The 17778-nt window shown below is 39.7% G+C and overlaps 1 protein-coding gene and 1 long non-coding RNA gene across 2 annotated transcripts in view; one reads left to right on the top strand and one right to left on the bottom strand.

Moving 5' to 3' along the window:
- Positions 1 to 10937, bottom strand: part of LOC138053355 (olfactomedin-like protein 2B) — an 11367-nt gene extending 430 nt beyond the window's left edge. Inside the window, exons 1-7 of the mRNA XM_068900004.1 lie at positions 10832 to 10937; positions 10659 to 10738; positions 9987 to 10064; positions 9165 to 9240; positions 5565 to 5829; positions 4867 to 5114; positions 1 to 591 (exon numbers count right to left, since the gene is read on the bottom strand). The exon at positions 1 to 591 is cut by the window's left edge and continues 430 nt beyond it. Coding sequence (XP_068756105.1) covers positions 338 to 591; positions 4867 to 5114; positions 5565 to 5829; positions 9165 to 9240; positions 9987 to 10064; positions 10659 to 10706 — 969 coding nt within the window. The 5' untranslated portion in view covers positions 10707 to 10738; positions 10832 to 10937 and the 3' untranslated portion in view covers positions 1 to 337. The remainder of the gene's footprint in view (positions 592 to 4866; positions 5115 to 5564; positions 5830 to 9164; positions 9241 to 9986; positions 10065 to 10658; positions 10739 to 10831) is intronic.
- On the top strand, positions 6916 to 10468 carry LOC138053367 (uncharacterized). Its single transcript, XR_011133218.1, has 3 exons — positions 6916 to 7105; positions 8239 to 8441; positions 10300 to 10468. It is a non-coding gene; the product is annotated as an uncharacterized lncRNA (long non-coding RNA).
- Positions 10938 to 17778: the final 6841 nt, after the last annotated feature.

Genomic DNA, 17778 nt, shown 5'->3' with positions numbered 1-17778 from the left:
TCAACATTCCCTTTGAAAAGGCCGGTTACCCCGGTGTAAAACACTTGTCTCACTCTGAATTTCACGACACAGGAGAAGATACGCATTGATCGCGCCCATAACAGCAAAGTCCCAAGTACTACAACTATCTTCTCTCGCCAGATGTGCAATGCCTATTGACGTTTTGTTGTATAACACTACAGAAGGTCAACTTGTATTTTCTTTTCAATATCTTTTAAACACATGCATTATTGATCCCAACACCAAGAAAAGCTCCCTTACCATTTCTAGCTAAAATAACATATGGTGAAACATATGTCACTGCTAACAATTTTTATCATTTAACATTTCATATTTTTTAATGTTCCTCAAAAGTAATGGGATAAGTGACTTGATATCTGTTATCCCAAGCGTACAGAACTTTCTCCCATGGATTGTAATCCACCATCGAGTTGGAGCCATACTGATTGATGAACTTAATGTTGGGGTTCCACTGCCTTCCCGTCTTCGTGTCGTAAGCAAAGTTGATGGTAGTGAATCTGTCATCGTAATCGTCAATGGTGTAGATCACTCCACAAGCAACAAAAGCATTCCCCATCGAAGTGATAGGTTCTAAAAAATACAGCAGAGAGAGTATGGAAATAACTAAGTTACGATTGATGACCAAAATTTTCCACTCTCGTACCAGTGTCTTCATCAGACACTGAAACTTGTTCAGTAAAAAGGGGAAATAAACCATGACCATGATGATTACTAACATATTTTTTGTCTATAAAATGGGCGGATAAATTATCGTCATACAATCTCTTAATCCACTCCTCCCGTGTTTTGAAAAAAATTGTAAAAACCATGCATTTACAATTAACCCTAACTCAACACATGCTTTCCTGACGACTCCACAGTGCTGTCACACCGCCCTCGTACCAAGACGTTCGCAGCAAAGTTTACTGACAATATATAAAAATAGGTCCGCAATGCGTACTTGGGGTCTTATGCTTAGCTTAACTCCATTTAACCCTTACAGAATTTGGTACTACGGTCTCACTTTTACCATGCGTGATTGGTTCAAAATTTGCTATAACAACGCAGCAGTGAAATGAGTTCCTTAAGTACGCTTCAAATTCCAGACCTGTTCAGAATTTTGCATCGATGACTTGCCACTAAAATTCCTCTTAATGCCATTTGCACTGTTTAGACAACTCTTGCTGCACACTACATCATCTCTATCAGCTATTTACCAGTAACAGAAGCACTAGATTGGCTAGGAAACAAGCATGGCACTGTCATACATTCATATGATCTTATAAATGATCAAAAGAATGCTGAAATTCAACTAGAATTCTAAGATGAATCATCACTAGATGAGGCATTCAAAGAACAAGTACTCTCAGAGCTTGGTGCAAATCCCCACACTACTGGAAATCAGTCCATCACCAGTAACAATGTATAAACAGCCAAGAGAAAGATCTGATGACCAATTACGTCGATCAGTTACATGTAGATTATTACATAATAAAAAACGCAACCTAAAGCTTACAACAGGGTGTTTTCATGGACTAGAAATAAAATGAAAACCTCAACAGTCTGAAGTCACAAAATGTTGAACCAGTTTATTTGTTTATAACTGGAGGTGGTGGTGCTGGGAAAAGCCATTTGATGAAAACACTTTACCAAACTGTAGTAAAAACCTATAGACATGCTCCAATGAATCCTGAGATTCCAACAGTGTTACTAGCAGCATCTACTGGAGTAGCAGTAATAAACATTGATGGTACACACAGCATTAGCAATACCTAAAAATACAGGTGATGATGTGGAGGAAAGTCCAGGTCCTACAATGTTTGACATCATTGATCCAACAACCACTGTGTCTACTGACTCTAGTCAAGGAAATGAAGCAACCTTTGGTGTGAATGCTAGAAGTAAGGTGTAGCAATGTCACATACTGCTATGATATACCACCAAATACAAGATATTAGTTTGTGGGCTAATTCTACTTTGAACAATATTTTGGTTATTGGAAATAATATATACAGTTCTATAACATGTTCTGTGCAAACAAATGATTATTTGCTGATAACTGATGTTCCAGACATGGTTTCAATATTTGATAAAGTGTATTCATTACAATATACACCCTTTTAATAAGTCTAATAGATGTCGTTTTCCGCTAATGACGTCAAACTCATGCTTTTAAAATTTATTCAGAAATGTACGAAGTCTTCACAAAAGAAAAGAAATCAGAAACGTTTTAAGCCTTTGTACATTCCTAAATAAAATTTGAAAGCAAGAGTTCAACGTCATTAGCGGAAAACAGCATATATTAGACTTATTAAAAGGGTGTATAGTGAATCATTTACTGGAAGTTTGTTCATGACATCAAACATTGGTCCATATATGTCTCTTAGAAATTCACTTCTAGGAGTATTTTCAAACTCTCAACGGAATTACAATTGTTGTTTGTTAACCAATGGCATTAATACACTATATTGCAATAAAAACACTCTATCAAATATTGAAACCATGTCTGGAACATCAGTTAACAGCAAATAGTCATTTGTTCGCACAGAACATCTTATAGACTGTATAGATTATTTCCAATAACCAAAATATTGTTCAAAGTAGAATTACTCTTGTATTTGATGGTATAATACCAGGAAGTGACATTGCTACACATTACTTTACCAGCATTCACACCAAAGATTGTTTCACTTCCTTGACTAGAGTCAGCGGACACAGTGGTTGTTGGATCAATGATATCAAATATTGTAGGACCTGGATTTTCCTCCACATCATTTGCTTGCCTTATAAGCAATGGGATATAAACATTGTAGCACATCATTTGTGCAAACCAAAACATCACCTCATTACACGACTTGCAATGTCCAACAACTTGTTTTACTGTTGGCAAGTAAAACATATTTAAGTAAAACACCATAAGCAACGTATTCCAAAATTGAAAATGCATCCTTGACTTTCACAAAATTGTTGTGACAGCCGATCCTTGACCGGTATTGTTCGATTGTTGTTCCCATGCTGGCGGCTAGTAGCAGACAACAGTAAGAGTACGAAATACTATTCTTTGAGAGTGCAAAACTCTTATTCAATGCCACTATTTTTTAGAGTACAATAACTCTTTCAGTTTGGGATGTAACCCACACCGACATTTCAAGCCGATAAATACTGGTTTGTGATAGCTTGTGAGATACTTGTGAGGTATGTGGTGCGCAACGGATTTCGAGCCAATGAATGTGGGCTTGCGAAAGCGTCTTAGCTTCAGTGCAATCCGCACTAAACACAAGCCGAGTCTAAATATGTTGGCTTGCGAGAGTAAACAACTCCCGTATCGATTCCACTCAGCGACGTCACCTGGATGAAATAAAAAAGAACAAACAAGGCAGGCAAAGGATAGTTAATTTTCTAAATGAAAGAAAGAAAACCAATCTGAAACAGCACGACAGATCAATTTTGAAACACAAATAACTTACCTTACAACTAATTTGCGACGGAAAAATCTTCAAATTTTTCCCAAAAAAGGGAAAACGACCGCAGATTTATTTACAAACAACCAACACTAGAAGCAATGGCCGACACTTGAAAAACAATGACCTCGCAATTACTAGTACCCAGTCTACAAGCCACACTGTCACGTGTGTTCTCGTCCTCAAAGTGACATACTGACAAGATTTGCCTCTGACTTAGGGGTCTTTATGCATAATGCATAAGACCCCAAAAATGACTTATGGTGCCATTCTAAGCTAAATGTGGCTGTTCCCAGCCATATAGGTTATATGTTAGTACTGGTTTGCACAATAAACATAAAGTTAACACAAGCAACAAATGTGTTGTTAAACGTTCTTTTGTTCTAACAAAACGTGGTGATTATTAATACACTACTGCATAAGTTACTGTTACGGCTTTCAGGGTAAATATAACTCACTTATGAAAACTGGCCTGTAATTGATTAACTCTTGTAAGCTAATATCAATCATTGTCCAACTGTATAAGTTACTGTACAGAAAACGCACGAAACGAGTACAAATTGACCACGATATTTTACAGTTATTGTACACTTGGTTGTTGTACAGAAGAGAACCGGGTGCTGACGTTTGCCCCCGCGCTTGTCAAGCACCAATCTCTCCCACGTTCTCGGTTGCTTACAATTCATTTGCTAAAAATTAAATGCTAAAAAGTTGGGTAATAAATAGCGTATTAGGTGCTTTGGAGTGAAGTAGCAATAAGTATTTCTACTAGTTCTTTGTATTTTGACTCGCCTTAGAGGGCTCGTCGAAACACAGCACAACTCGTACAAATTCTCAGCGATACCACAGACCAAAACATCCAATGAGATTCATGAGCTCGTATTAGTATGCATTTGCATTCAAGGAATCTGGATAATGCCCACACTGTTTTCAGTCTCTAACAATTGGTTTTCATTTTCTGCGCTTGAAGCCTGTTGACTTATAATTGTAAGGAACGTAAATACTGTACGTGAGGAAATAGCCTTTGTAGAGTCGCACCATGGTTTCTCTTGAGGAACGAACCGTAGGATTGCTTATGCTTTTGTACGTGCATGTTTGAACTTTTTCAGAAGCATGTTTAGTCCTTGGATCGATTCTCTGCATAAATCACATGACAGAATCAAATTCCATGAAGATTCTGAGATGGAACCGAAAGCTTGTGTGCTTAATTGAAACTTTCGATTCTATAAACTTTGAAACTAGGACACGTTTAAATTTTTTGGGTAAAAGAAGAGTCTAGTAACTTGTTCTATTCTAATATATGGCGTGTGTCTAGCACCAACATTTTTTCGCGTGCTCTACATGTACCTTTACGCACAATCACGAGGATGGATTAATAGCTGTTTTATTTAAAACACGTATTTACCTGTGCCTAGGTCAAAATAACGGGGAATGTTGTTGAACACCACTTCGATTTTACCAGCCCTCAGCCTGTGAGGAGAGTTGGTATTTCCACATAACACCCACAAACCATGCTCATCCACTGCCAGGTCCATTCCACTGTATCCACCCCACTGGTACTGGTAACTTCTCGGTGCGCAATTGCTCACGTACATTTGAGCCTCTATTTGCTGTGATCGCAGATTGTACTTCACAATTCGGCTGTTACTTTGTCTAGAATATTAAAGGAAGTGTAAGGCAGATTCTGATTCAATTGGAAGCACCGTTGTTTGTATGGAACGACCCAGCATTGACCAAGTTTCATATAAATAACAATGGGTTCAGATTTGGCCTAAATGCAGCTTTCCAATTAGAAAAAGAACAGTAATTTTCCATGTTTTCTTAGTTGTTGTTTTTTAAAATTTATTTTTCAAAATGTCCTGGGAAAATTCAAGAAATTTACTTTTCCAGAATCTTGGGTCATTTAAGAATCTTGTTGGTTGCTCTTCTCTGTGGATAAATAATTTGTCTTCATTCTTTCTCAATTATTATTTCTTGGGTTTAAGACGAATGCTAGCAGACAAAAGGAACCGATTTTAAAAGATGACAGGTTCAGTTAATCTTGGAATGAAAGATAAAATTGGGTTTTTTTTTCTAAACATACGAGAAAAATAAAGCACTTACCTGTTGTAGTAGAGATATCGTCCATATACCACAGCACCTGTTCCGTCCCAGTAATAAGGCAGTGTGTACTTCTTACGCGCAAATCCTTCTTTAAACATTTTCATGTTTTCATACTCTTCAAGCACGTTTCTATAATAATGTGGCATTACAAATATAGTCTCGGATCCCATGATTCCGAGCGGGTCTTTCATCCAGGCTCCTTGAACATGGTAAAGTGCATTGTGAGTCACAGGTTTACCAATCGACTTGATGTTGGTGCAATTGTCTGCGGGGAAGCAAAAGAAAGAAAAACTTTAAATTTAATAATAGCCCGACAAAAAAAAAAATCTGTAATCAGAAGTTCAGCAGCCTTTGGCGATACATCTTCCTCACTCAGGAATGATGACATTTCTATTGAGTACAGGTCAACCTATATAAGCAACTTCCTAAAACCTTATCCCTTTCGGTATGCTACATTTTCAAAAAAACGGTGGCAAAATTGCTGTAAGAATTGACCTTGCATTTCCTTTAGTTTCTGTTTCGACTTGTACACCTCCGTATATATCCGCCATAATCAAGCCCTCTATTGGCCTTACATTTTCAACGACACCAAACAATGCAACCCCCTATTCAAGTAATTCAGTACTGTTAAAACGATTTGTTTTCTCCCCGCTTCAACATGAATTGCCTTATGCTAAAGCGGTTGCTTCGTTTGTAACGGCTATTCCTCTACCTGGGCCCTGGACACATTCAGAAAATTCTGCGCACAACTATACTTTAAGAATCTGACCCACCCACTTAAGATTGCGTGCCTTTGTTGTTTTTATTACCCGGGAATGTAGAGGGTCTACTTTCATAACTGGGCAATTATCACACGAGAAAAATTTGAAGAAAAAGAACAAATTGTCAGGGAAATAACGAATGTTTTGAAGATCTTTGGGGGAAAATATTCTGTAAAATTAAATTAATTTCTAATTCAATCGGAAAAATTTCATACTACCTTTCTATCTCGAGCGCTTTTCTGTGAAGTGTGTAGTACGTTTGTTGCAAATTCAAGAAGGAAAGACAGTTTACACGCGTGGTACCTGGTTGTTTGAACCTTTAATTAACTGGACCTGTATGAGCAAGCAACCTGTATTTATTTGATACCCAAGCAGCTGGCAATGGAAACAACAAGGCGAGATAGTTGCTTCTTGCGCGGTACTTAGTAAGTAATGCGAGCAGTACCTAGTGAAGGTACACTCTTTCATACAGTGAACTTATAAGTGTGCCCCACGGGGCATGAAGAAATAGCAGGTCACACGTCACGGCAATACTGGATAAACTAAATTATTAAATTCTCAACCTCGGATAATGCAATTCTCGTGCTCTGATTGGTTCACTCAATCTCGGTTATCAGCTCATATACCTTAGTTTGACCTTATATGGTAAATTATTGATCTAAGTGTTGCCAAGCTAAAAGTTTTTTCGCCGGAAAGCGAAATTTCTCTCTGAAGAAAGCAAAAAAAAGTTTTTTTCTGGACAGCTCGGTTAAATTCCGACGTTTAGAAGTACGCGAAAAGGTAAGAAATATTTTTGTGACGAGCCTGCGTCTGTCTGACCACAAGGTGTTACACGACATCGCATCAGTTCTCATCAAGTTTTTTCGATTTCGCTCGGATTTGCTCGCTTTTTTCGCTCGCATTTCGTACTTTCTAAACTTTTGGAGTTTAAAGGAATTTAATAAAACAATTATTCCATTCGCGCTTGTTGGATACGAGACTGGTTATAGCCAACGAGGCGCTACGCGCCTCGTTGGCTATTTACCATCTCATATTCAACGCGCGCTCATCGAATAATTGTTAATTATCACATGGACTAATTATAACCTTAAGCCTAAACAGTGTCTTTAGATGTAGTTGTAGGGTACCGGTTAGCATTAGTAAAGGGATGGGGTTGTTTCAAGAGTGCTACTAAAACATGGATCTCTGAACTGTAAACCATGGTAAAGGCCTGGCGATTACGGAAACGTTCTCAACATTGCAACGCAACATCTTCCAACATTAGAGCCGTTTAAACGAGAGAAAATAAGCCGCGGCTTACTCTGGCCGCGGCGTACATAATACGCGAAAGGAACTATTTGTACGCGTATAAACTCCCAGGCCAGGATAAGCCGCGGCTTGAAAAAGCCGTGAACGTAGATTTTGTACCCTTTATACGGGGTGTTCGCGTCTTATGTAAGCCGCGGCCAAAGTAATATAAGTCGCGGCTTATTTTCTGTCGTATAAACGGCCCTAGTGTTGAGCACAACATGTTGCATACGTTTGGCTACCCTGTTGTGATATGTTGCGAGATGTTGCAACATGTTGGATGATTTTGAATCAAATTTGAAAACGGTCAAAAATTTCGTGCAACATTTTGCTTGTTCCATGATGTTGTACACGTTTGCTCGCCAGGGGCCTGGGGCACATAAACATTAACATGTTGCGTTGAAAATATTGCGTGCGCTTGGCCAGCCCGTTCAACAACATCATGAAACAATGTTGAAAGATTTTGCGTTAAAATTTTGCCAGCGTTTGGCCAGGTCTTAACCTACGTGTTGTAGGTGGTCGGCACGGCACATGTATATAATTACTTATCATTGTTATGTAAATAGTCAGCCAGAATTCCAAATAAATACATTTTCAAGGTGTGAATTTGCAAATTGACTCGTTAGCTCAGTAATCAAGAACAGGGACAAGTAATCCGGAGGTTCAAGGCAAACGAGCGGGATCTGGAATAGAAGGAAAGGGCGAAGGAATAGAAAGAGGAAAGCTGGGACAAAAAGGAGCAACGGTGTGAGCGATGCGAGCAAAGAAGAGAGAGAGGATGGGAGAAAGCGAGTGGGAGAGAGGAATGAGATCCATTTTTCTTCATCCTGTAAGTACAAATTAGCTATGTACATATTCGATACCCTTGGGTATACGTAGTGTTCTACAAAACAATAGCGCGAATGTATAATTATTTTTTTTTGCATGTATAATGAAGTAGAGACCTGTACGGAAATCATTCCCCGGATCGAGGGAAGGGGTTAGTGTTTTCTTTCATTCGTTTATTTCTATTTTTCTCTGATGTGTTCCCAGAGGGAATCCCCTCGGCTATCATTGCACTATCTTGTGGGCAACACCTTGACGTTCCGAGTAAGAGGAAAGCGATGTGGCCGCAATGTTGTAAAAACCACTTTCAAAGTTTTTCCGCATAATTTCAAATCATTTTCAAATGCAATTTTTCCCGCATAAAGTTCCGTGTTTTAATGAAAATCCAAAATTCCATCGTCTGTACGAATCTACCCCAGCAAGTCCAGCCAAGATGGCGCCGAGCTCTTCAATTTAAATAGAATGCGATCCAGTCTTTCAGTGTATCATTCTAGTTTGCTTCTCAAAGACAAGAACAAGAAGCCATCTTTACAACGCCATTTGACCCTCTGAATAAATCTAAAAGCAGGTCAATCATGAACAAACAACAAATAACTTATTTACTTTCAGAACAGTAAAAAGTAACTAAAAAAATATTTGAAAAAAGATAGATGTTCTTGGTGAATTCACCAAAAACTAGACAGAACAAAAAATATCCTTACAAGTGCCTGTAGAAGCCAAAACAAACCTCTCTGGACAATGCTAACACTGTTGTCTGCTTTGGCGGTCAAGTCACTCTTCTCTTCAATAATCATCCTATGCATCTAACAAGGTAAAATACAGGACAAGTAATGACCAACAATATTACGCTCTCTGCACTAGTTATTCCTCACTGTAAAATGATTTAAACAAAAACGCCGTGGCAGTCTGTAACTAATTATAAGGCTTACAAGAAGAAATAATTTCGCAGGAGCATAGAGGCGCTGAAGTGATTGGTTTATCGCAGCCATAGCTCCATTACCGTAAGGTGCATGTTCTTTTTGCCCGATTCTTGCAAAATTGTCCGCTGAAGACTTTTGATCTTTACGATAACAACACTAAAACCACCTGGCTCAGTAAAAGCTATTCTGTCGGCATTCAAGTTAATTCAAATCACGTGTTAAGTCAAAGGGTAGAAGGTGGTGGGATAAGTAGGAGTCCGGCCTGCGGACTTCATTTACAATATTTCCTTCATGAGTCTTTCAGCAACATGTAAACTTTAGCAACAACTTGATTTACGAAATGAAAAAAGGTTAAATAGTGAATTTTTCTTCAGGGTTTTTGAAACAAATGGCTTAAATCAGCTAGGTAAGTCCGATGATGAATCCTCACTTTATTAGCCGGGGGGGGGGGGGGGGGGAGCGTGGGGTGCGCTCTTGCACTCCTTCCCCGACACCCCTTCACTCAGGTCAAAATATAAAAAATGCATTGGGACTTGAGAAGTGAGAAGGCCGAGAACAATAACAGTATTTTCTGGCAAACTAAAAAAAAAGCGAAATTTCCAAAGTTTAATTAGATTACTGAGACTTGCCAGTTCCAGAACGAGATCATTTGTGGACAAGGATCGTTTGGTGCGCAAATTGAATGTTGAATTGTCAAATGCATCAATCTGCAAAGACAATGTAATAATATGAATTTAAAACAATGTAAAAATTAATAATGAAAGCCACTAATTATTTGCTATCGCCTTATACAATGAGGTCGTCCTATTTCGGGAAAAGGTCAACCTCGCAGTGTTAAACAGTCCATACTTATTACATTAAATTATTAAAGTTGGGCTTCCATGAAGGATTTAAATCCGCGGTAACGATAATCATACACTCTCTTGTTTTCCTCTTTTACAGAAATCCAGAAAGAATAAGAAGGCTAAATACCGTTCACCGGGGGCTAACTCGAAAACTACCCAGTTAATTAGCCTCCAGACTCAATATTTGTGCACTATTCTAGTTCTTCTTTTTTCATATTTATATATATTTAAGCTTGTACAAGAGTGAATAAAGTGTTGTTGTTGTTGTTGTTGTTCATGCACATTACCATCATGGGATGCATGATCGTAATCGAGTGCTCCGAAAATAACTACCTATCTTCGACTCAATGCGAAATCCTTGCTACTCAGGGGAACTTTGAAATTATAGTGCTGGGGACAAGAATACCGATACAACAGTTGGAAAAACATTTCACTCTAGCAAAAAAAAATACTTACAGCCACTAAAGCGAGTAGGAGAAAAACGAAGTGACGATACCGAAACATTTCGATGGCTGAATAACTGGATTGCCGCAATTCTGCAAGAAGAAACTTAGCTAGCACTAGTATCTAGATCATTTAGAAAAAAAAAGATTTACCGTTAAAAAAACCTGGAGTAAAGATTGACTTACCGATCTTTCATAAACTATGAACTTTGAAAAGTTTGTTGAGCTCTATGATCCAACCTTGAGGAGTTTCAGTTAGGAATGAAGTCCTTCCAACGACTCAAAGAAGATAAGAAGGAATGGCGATAGCAACAAACACAGAGGAAGTAAATATTATATTGCAGCTAGGATATACCGTCATGCTGATGCATGACCAACGCCAAGCAGATCGTGTAACTCATAACCAAAGTCCAAGCTAAGATCGATCTCCCCGTTTGACGTTTCTCTTTTTTTCCACCTTAAAATTTACTTTCTGGTCTTTTATAAACCCTATTTTTATCACTAGTTTGTTATGTTCTTCCCTTTAAGGGGTTCAGTAAGGAAAAAGAAACGCTTTCAGTTCGAAGGACTCGAATGAGGTTACAAAGGAATGAGGACAGAAACAGATGCACAGGAAGTAAAAACTGCAGAATATCCATGCCTGGATATAACAATTAACTGCAACGGAGAGGCACCGGAAAGACTAGCTTTAGCGAGTTTCAAAACATAAGCTACAAGTGCAGTGTACGTTTTAGGGCATCTTTCTTACTTCCTCTCCAAAAGGCGTGTATTCTATAAAATGTTATAGTTAGAGATACAACGGGTTCCAAAACGTTGGCGGATATTTTTTGCCTTCTGACGCCGTTATGATCGCTGGTGATTACAATTGATATGATCACCATCTTGACAAATTTGGTTGGAACTTTGTTCCGGCTTAATATCTTTCTATTTTTCCTTCGACTTTTTCTTCGTCAAATGCCTGGCGTACGTTTTATCCATAGCTGCGTCAGTGTACTTAGTTTAATTCTGATTTTTCTATCGGTTCCCGGCTTGATAAATTTTTTGTTTGTCAGAGATTTATGTCTTCGGTTGCTTCCTGCGAAATTATGCCCCGTCCACACGTATCCGGAGATTTTTGTATCCGCAATTTTTTTTATACGGGTAACACCTAGCGTCCACACGTGTCCGCTCGGTGTATCCGGAGATTTCTGTATACGCTCTCCAGAGTGGAAATTTCTGAATACGCTGTGTATCCGGATACGTGTGGACGCTCGTATCCGTATATTTTTGTATACGCTGACGTCACAGTATCAGAACCAGTCTTTATCAACAAACAAGAAAGCCGCAAACTTGGCGCCAAAATTATCGCAGGCTCAGCTTTCTTTGTAGTGCGCATGCTCTGTTGACTAATCCTTTGAGATGTCCGGATACGAATCAGATACGTGTGGACGGTCGAATACGATTCGTATACGCTTTGTGTGGACGCAGATATTTTTGTATCCGCATAAAAAAAATTGCAGATGCAAAAATCTCCGGATACGTGTGGACGGGGCATTAAACCTTGCCCTTTTGCCGATCATGATTTTGTTTATCTTTCTATCCAGTCCTCTGGGAATAATTTTCGTGGTCCTGGTTGTTGGAAATTCAATAACTTGCTTTTGAATGATAGTGCGTTTTGTGAATATCTTACAACCTGCATTGATGATCTTTCTGGTAGTCTGCAACACTTTCCTTCATTCAAGTCGTGGTGGGATTTCTTTAAGCATTCTATTCGTTCACAAATTAGATTTTCGTTCTAAGAATAAGCGCAGGGAGCTCTCGCACGAGCGCGTTCTTTTGGTTAATCGCATCATTGACAACTTCTCGTGATTTGTCGGCAAGCTCTGAAATTTCCGAGCTCGAAAGTGAACTGAAGGCTTGAAAGAGTTGGATGGCTCTAAGGCTCGCTCCAGAGTTCAGTGGCTTGAAGAGGGAGAAAGGCCTACTCGTTATTTCTTTAAACTTGAGCGTGAGCGCTTTGAGCTTAATATTCTCACTTCCATTCTAGATTAATAACTTAATAATAATAATAACTTAGAAACTTATATAGCGCATGCTTCATGACAGAATGTTCGCATGCGCTTAACATGGATTAAAATACCAATAAAATTTATCAGTTCATATAAACTAAGAATATGTTCATAAATAGATTTGTAAGTTAACTTAAGATTAATTACATGAATTCAAAGTGCCAATAAAATTGTTAATTCCTGTAAACTAAAAATATGCTAATTTAAAATAATTAGTTTTAAGTTGACTCTTAAAATTGTTAATTGTGGTGGCTTTCCTAATGAACGAAGGAAGTGAATTCCAAACGTGAGGGGCAGCCATACTAAAAGAACGGTCACCAAGTGTAGAATAAGACTTACGTAAAGGAAAATTTAAAAGTAATTCGTTGTCAGATCGCAAAGAGTAATTTGCACCGGTCTTAATGGAAGTAAGATCACTTATGTAGGACGGCGCTAAGCCACTGATTGCCTTGTACGTTAAAAGTGCTATTTTGAACCTGATTCTGTAGATTATGGGAAGCCAATGAAGTTTCATCAATAATGGGGTGATGTGACAGAATTTACTTTCCTCATAAACTAATCTGGCGGCCGAGTTTTGGACCTTTGAAGCTTGGATAACTGGTAGTCAGGTAGACCATACAATAAGCTATTGCAGTAATCGATTCTGCATGTGACAAAAGAGTGCACCAGTGTTGCGGCCGCTTCTTGCGTTAAATATTTTCTTATGCGTCTTATATTGTGTAACTGAAAGAATGATGCACTGCAAAGATTGGTCACATGTTGGGACATATCAAATGTATCATTGAACCAAGTACCCAGATTCCTAACAGATCTGGACTTGGTTATCAGATGATTTCCCACTCGTATGCTAGTTACATTCACTTTAGCTAATTGCTGACGAGTTTCGATCATAATAAAGTCAGTTTTATCGTCGTTCAACATAAGACTATTGTGCTGAGTCCATTTCTTGATGTCAGCAATGCAGGCCTCCATGGCACTCACAGCAGTATCTTGACACAAAGAGTTGCTCGGGCTGAATGAAAGGTATAGCTGAGAATCGTCTGCGTAAGAATGAAATTCAGGTAGGTGAACCTCAACGATATCAATTAAATTGCTACAATAGATGTTAAATAACAGCGGGCCAAGACAGGACCCTTGCGGAACGCCACAGTCAAGATGGAATGACTTCGATAGTTTATAATCAACAGCTACCCGCTGCGATCGACCAGATAAGTAGGAGCAAAACCATGATAGTACTGTACCTCCGATACCAAGCTTCGACGTCATGCTCTCAAGTAGAATTTCATGATTCACTGTGTCGAACGCAGCACTGAGATCTAACAGCACGAGAAGAGTAACATGTTGCTTATTCATGTTAAGAAGGATGTCATTACGGACCTTCAGTAAGGCTGTCTCAGAACTGTGATGGCATCTATATGCAGATTGGAGAACTGGGTACAAGCCATGGCGAGACATGTGAGACTGCAGTTGGTCCGCAACAGCAGTCTCTGTCAGCTTGGAGATAAAGGCCAAATTGCTGACAGGGCGGAGATTCTTAAACAACATTTCGGTCCTGGGTTTCTTTAGTAGGGGGGTGACTATTGCTTCCTTCCATTTGTCGGCAAAGTGACCGCGCTTTAATGACATGTTGATAATTGTCGTAATAACAGGTAGCAGCTCATCTAAGCACTGCACGACCATTACAGTTGGCATGGGGTCCAAGCAGGAGGACTTCTTGGCCGAGCGGGATATTAATTTCCTGACATCATCCACAGAGAGAGTATTATACTCCGTTAATGAAACATCAGCACTACGTGATACAGTAGAATCAACCATGGAAAACGATGAACTGCTGGTTTCCAACTTCAAGTGGATGTCTTTAACCTTCCGAAGGAAGAACTCTCCAATATCATTAGCAAGTGCCGAAGTGTCAGTCCCATCCGCTAATGATAGAGTCTTAGACTCAGAAAGTAAGGACTTAGCTGCTCTAAATAATTTCCGTTGGTCAGTGCTGTTGTCGCGGATAAAGTTGCTATAATACTTGGAGCGTGCACTATTCATAAGTTTAGTGACGTAATTCTTTTTTATTTAAACGCCGCAAAATCCGCGAGTGACTTGCTAGCCCGCCATTTACGTTCAGCTTTTCGCCTCTCTCTGATTGCTGCCTTGATATCACAGTCAATCCAGGGAACACGTGGCCTGTTTACAACAGTTCTTTTATTCAAAGGGGCGTAACGATCTATCAGCGACGATAATGTAGAATTGTAGCAATTAACCAAGTCGTCCAAATGTGCGAAGTCGTCATTGCAGAGGGTGGAGACTGAGAGATCCTCCTTAAGTGCCACAACATCCACTGCTTTGTATTTCCTGTAAGTATATGACTTAGAACTGAATTGAGGTTTAATGGAATTTAAAGTACAGAAGATAGGCGCGTGATCTGAAAAAAGAAAGCCAACCTTCGGTTGACATAAAAGGACTTTATCAGACTGACGCGTGATAACTAAATCAAGGGTATGATTGTGTTCATGTGTTGGACCAGTCACGTGTTGCACAAGGTTCATAGACTCAAGGGTGTCCAAAAAAACAGCAGAGAGAGCGTCGTCTAGGTCGTCTACGTGTAAGTTAAAGTCACCGACGATGAGCAAAGACTCGACTGATAGTATGATACTTTCCAGGTATGTCGTGAACTCGGTTAAGAATGACCTATCTGTGTGCGGGTGCTCTCTAGAGTATGGAGGATGGTAAACAATCACAAGTCTAGTGCTAAGTGACCCAGATTTAACAATAAACTCAGCATACTCGAAGGATGTCATCGTAGTGCATCTGATCTTTTTTATGGAAATGTCGCCTCTGTAAAGGAGAGCAATTCCACCACCAGGTCTGCTGGGGCGCGGTTGGTTAATCAGTTGATACCCAGGTGGTATCAGTGAGCGATTCTAACGACGTCGAGGTTTTTACACGTAAAGAGATCAAGCGTGCACACGTGCAGTTTTATTCAAGTCTCTTTTCTAATGAACCTATTGATTTTCCTTTACAACAACGTTGTTCAGATTCAGTGGAAAAATTCCTTTCTCCTTCTCAAAGCATCGCGTGCAACGGTTTCCTGTCTAGCGAGGAGATATTGAACACCGTTAAAAGTCTTAATACCAGGAAGTCACCCGGATCTGATGGGCTGTCGGTGGAATTTTATTTACATTTTTGGGAGGCTTTGGGTCCCCTTTTGCTCTGTGTTGCTAATAGATGTTTTGCTGACGGCGAATTGTGTCCCTCAATGAAGGGCAGTTTCACCTGCTGTTCCGGGCCCAAGCATTTTTTCCAAATGTTCCTCTCTTGCGCGACGTCCTTGACTACATTCAACGGACCGATGCGTCTGCCATTTTGATAAGTCTTGACTAGGAGAAAGCGTTCGATCGAGTCAATCGTCCTTTTCTTCTAAAGCTCCTTCACTTTTATGGTTTCGGCCCTGACTTTTGTCGATGGATTTCCACCTTTTGTAACGGCGCATACATTCAAATCGTTCTGAACGGTTGGCTCACAGAAGGTATTTCTCTTGAGCGCGGGGTGCGTCAGGGGGGCCCTTTGTCTCCCTTGCTTTATGTTCTTTGTGTGGAGGTCTTGGCCTCCCTCATCCGCAGCTGTCCTGAGATTGAGGGGTTTCTCCTTCCTGGTGCCAGAGGACTGCAGGCGCGCGTTCGCCTGTATGCTGAGGAGGCAGTGTGGCCCAGTGGTTAGGGTGCTTGCCTTGAGATCCGGAGATCCTTGTATGTATGTATGTATGTATGTATGTATGTATGTATGTATGTATGTATGTATGTATGTATGTATGTATGTATGTATGTATGTATGACACCACGGCGATTCTCCTCCTTAAGGACCTATTGAGGTATAATGACTCTTGTCACACACTTAGATCTTTGAACAACAGGTTTCTTAATGAGCCTAGAGCAAATCTTAAAACGTATGGTGAAACGGCTTTTTCCGTGGCGGCACCAAGGCTCTGGAATAAACTACCACTCCAGATCAGGTTTTCATCATCAGAGGCAGTTTTTAAGGCTAATCTTAAGACTTACCTTTTTAAGCGTGCATTTGATTTGTAGTTTTTACCTGTAGTTTTTTACTTTTTCTTTGAAACCTTATTGTATTACATTGCGCATTTAATTCTTAGGATTTTAATTTTTAGGATTTTAGAGTATTGTAAAGCGCCATGGACAATTAATGGAAGATGGCGCTATATAAATGTATATTTATTTATTTATTTATTTATTTATATAAGCACATCCCCAAACCCCTAGGTCAGGATAAGCCGCGGCTCGAGCTAGCTGCGGATGGAGTAAGCCGTGAAATTCGATTTTCTACCATTTAAATTAACGGAATGTTCACGTCTTATGAAAGCCGCGGCCGGGGTAAGCCGCGGCTTATTTTCTCTCTAACCTATTCTTCCCGTCTACTGGCGAATGGGGTTTCCATGTTGTGGGATTGATTTCAGGCGGTTTCTTACTCCCTCTCCTCTCCACTTTCCCCTTCGCTTTCTCGTTTTTACTTAATAATTAATTGTTCCAGTTTTTCCGCTTCCATTACATTAAACCGATCGCTAGGAAGTCAATCCCGCTGGAAAAAGGGTCCGCAATTGACCAAACCGCCTAGTGCTACGCAGGCTACAACATTGGATTAATTGTTGCCTCATTAAAAAGACGTGTTCACCTGTGCTTAGGTAAAAATTATGGGCAATGTTGTTTGTCTCCGCATCGATTTTACCGGTGGTGAGTCTTTTATCGTAGTTGGTAGTTCCACATAACACCCACAAACCCTGCTCATCTACTGCCAGGTCCATTCCACCGTATCCACCCCACTGGTACTGGTTACTTCTCGGTGAGCAATAATTCACCCATATGTGATACTCTATTCTCTCTGCTCGCAGATTGTACTTCACAATTTGGTTGGAACTTTCTCTGGAATATTAAAGAAAAGTAAAAGGCGGACTCCGATTCAATGAAAATCACCCTTGATGACCAGGTTTGATAGAAATAACAATTTCATGATCAGAGGGTTTTTAAGCTGGTGGTCATGAGCATGTATTTGATGTGGTCTAAATGCTGTGCTTCAACT

The sequence above is a fragment of the Montipora capricornis genome, chromosome 6 (genome assembly GCF_036669925.1).
Source record: "Montipora capricornis isolate CH-2021 chromosome 6, ASM3666992v2, whole genome shotgun sequence".
NCBI lineage: Eukaryota > Metazoa > Cnidaria > Anthozoa > Scleractinia > Acroporidae > Montipora > Montipora capricornis.
The sequence above is the reverse complement of the archived record's forward strand: the minus strand, read 5'-3'. Positions and strand labels throughout refer to the sequence as shown.